At 48.8% G+C, this 1,442-nt stretch overlaps 1 protein-coding gene across 1 annotated transcript in view; it reads left to right on the top strand.

Moving 5' to 3' along the window:
- Window positions 1–1,442, top strand: part of Elp5 (elongator acetyltransferase complex subunit 5) — a 12,651-nt gene extending 11,209 nt beyond the window's left edge. The window contains exons 7-9 of the mRNA XM_031351422.1: window positions 1–97; window positions 400–500; window positions 1,093–1,442. Of these exons, the coding sequence (XP_031207282.1) occupies window positions 1–97; window positions 400–500; window positions 1,093–1,207 (313 nt within the window). The 3' untranslated portion in view covers window positions 1,208–1,442. The remainder of the gene's footprint in view (window positions 98–399; window positions 501–1,092) is intronic.

Genomic DNA, 1,442 nt, shown 5'->3' with positions numbered 1-1,442 from the left:
GACTTGGTGGTTCTCCATTCTTCCTGACTTCAGCCTGACTCTCCATGAAGGGCTTCCCCTCCATTCTGAGCTACACCCAGATCGTCACACAAGCCAGGTATCATAAATGGCAAGGCCAGAACAAGGGTGTGAGCCTAGAGTCTGGCAAAAAGAAAAACTAGAGATAGCAGCTGGGCAGTGGTAGCGCACACCTTTAGTCTCAGCCCTCAGGACGCACAAGGTAGATCTCTTGTTCAAAGCCAGCCTGGTCTACAGAGTGAGTTCCAGGACAACCAGGCCTACACAGAGAAACCCTGCCTCAAAAAACCAAAGGAGAGGAAAAAAAAAAGAAAAGTAGAGGTGTTGGGGGTCTGGGACTTGAAAAGTAGAACTGAGCTATCACAACACTTGTACCTACAGGTGGATCCCACGACTCATTTGACCTTTAACCTTCACTTATCCAAGAAAGAAAGAGAAGCCAGAGACAGCCTCACTCTGCCTTTCCAGTTCAGCTCTGAAAAGTAAGGTTGGGCTTGGATCTCGGCATGTGTCACAGAAAGGTGGGATGATGACAGGTTATTGATTAACCTCAAGATTTTATAGGGACTGAAGTCCACCTCCAGAGACAAGTCTAGGGAGTGGTTCCATACCTACCTATACCAAATTCCCACAAAGACAGAGGACCTTTCTGTATTTCTCTCTAGCCATGGGCCAGAACAGCCATGGCCCTGGGTAGCCATGGGCCAGTAGAGCCAGATCAGATGGGGGTGACTCTTCTCCAGGCAGCAGGGATAAAACCACAGCGTATATGAGTGTCGCAAGGGCTTGTTCACGGGAGCTCGGGAAATGCTGCTTGCTCTGTACCTGGTGTGTGAGTGGGTGTGAAGCAGGGCTGAAGAGTCCGCCTTCTAGCTAAGGACATGGCTTTCTTAGAGCAGTACAGGACAGTTCCTGGACTAGGGCCTAGTGATACTTCAGCACAGATTACTCTCAGAACTTTAAGAACAGGAACAAAGACCTAGGGTTGGTTACCTACACTGATATCCTTGTCACCTAGAAGGAACTACCCAGATTTGACTTAGCACCCACCCGCATCATTTCTTCCTTCCTCAGACAGCAAGCTCTGCTGCACCCGGTGCCAGGCCAGACCACTGGCCGCATCTTCTATGAGCCAGATGCTTTTGATGATGTGGACCAAGAAGATCCAGATGACGACCTAGATATTTGACTGACAAATGAGAGAGAAGGGCTGTGGGCCCAGAACCATCCTTCTATTAGCAGATTCTACCTTGTCCCTAGCCTGCCTTTGTTGCTCTGTCTGTAGAAGCTGTGTCAATGTGAGCCAAGGAGCAGCGTCAAGCTGGGGCAGAAAATGTGATGAGGGTGTAGAGTATGCCCAGAAAGTAAGAAATCCCCTCTTCCCGTGCCCATTTCTAATAAAATATATGTGTGTATGTACATTA

This window comes from Mastomys coucha, unplaced genomic scaffold, assembly GCF_008632895.1.
Source record: "Mastomys coucha isolate ucsf_1 unplaced genomic scaffold, UCSF_Mcou_1 pScaffold5, whole genome shotgun sequence".
Lineage (NCBI taxonomy): Eukaryota > Metazoa > Chordata > Mammalia > Rodentia > Muridae > Mastomys > Mastomys coucha.
Note: the sequence above shows the minus strand (reverse complement) of the source record. Positions and strands in the feature narration are given on the sequence as shown.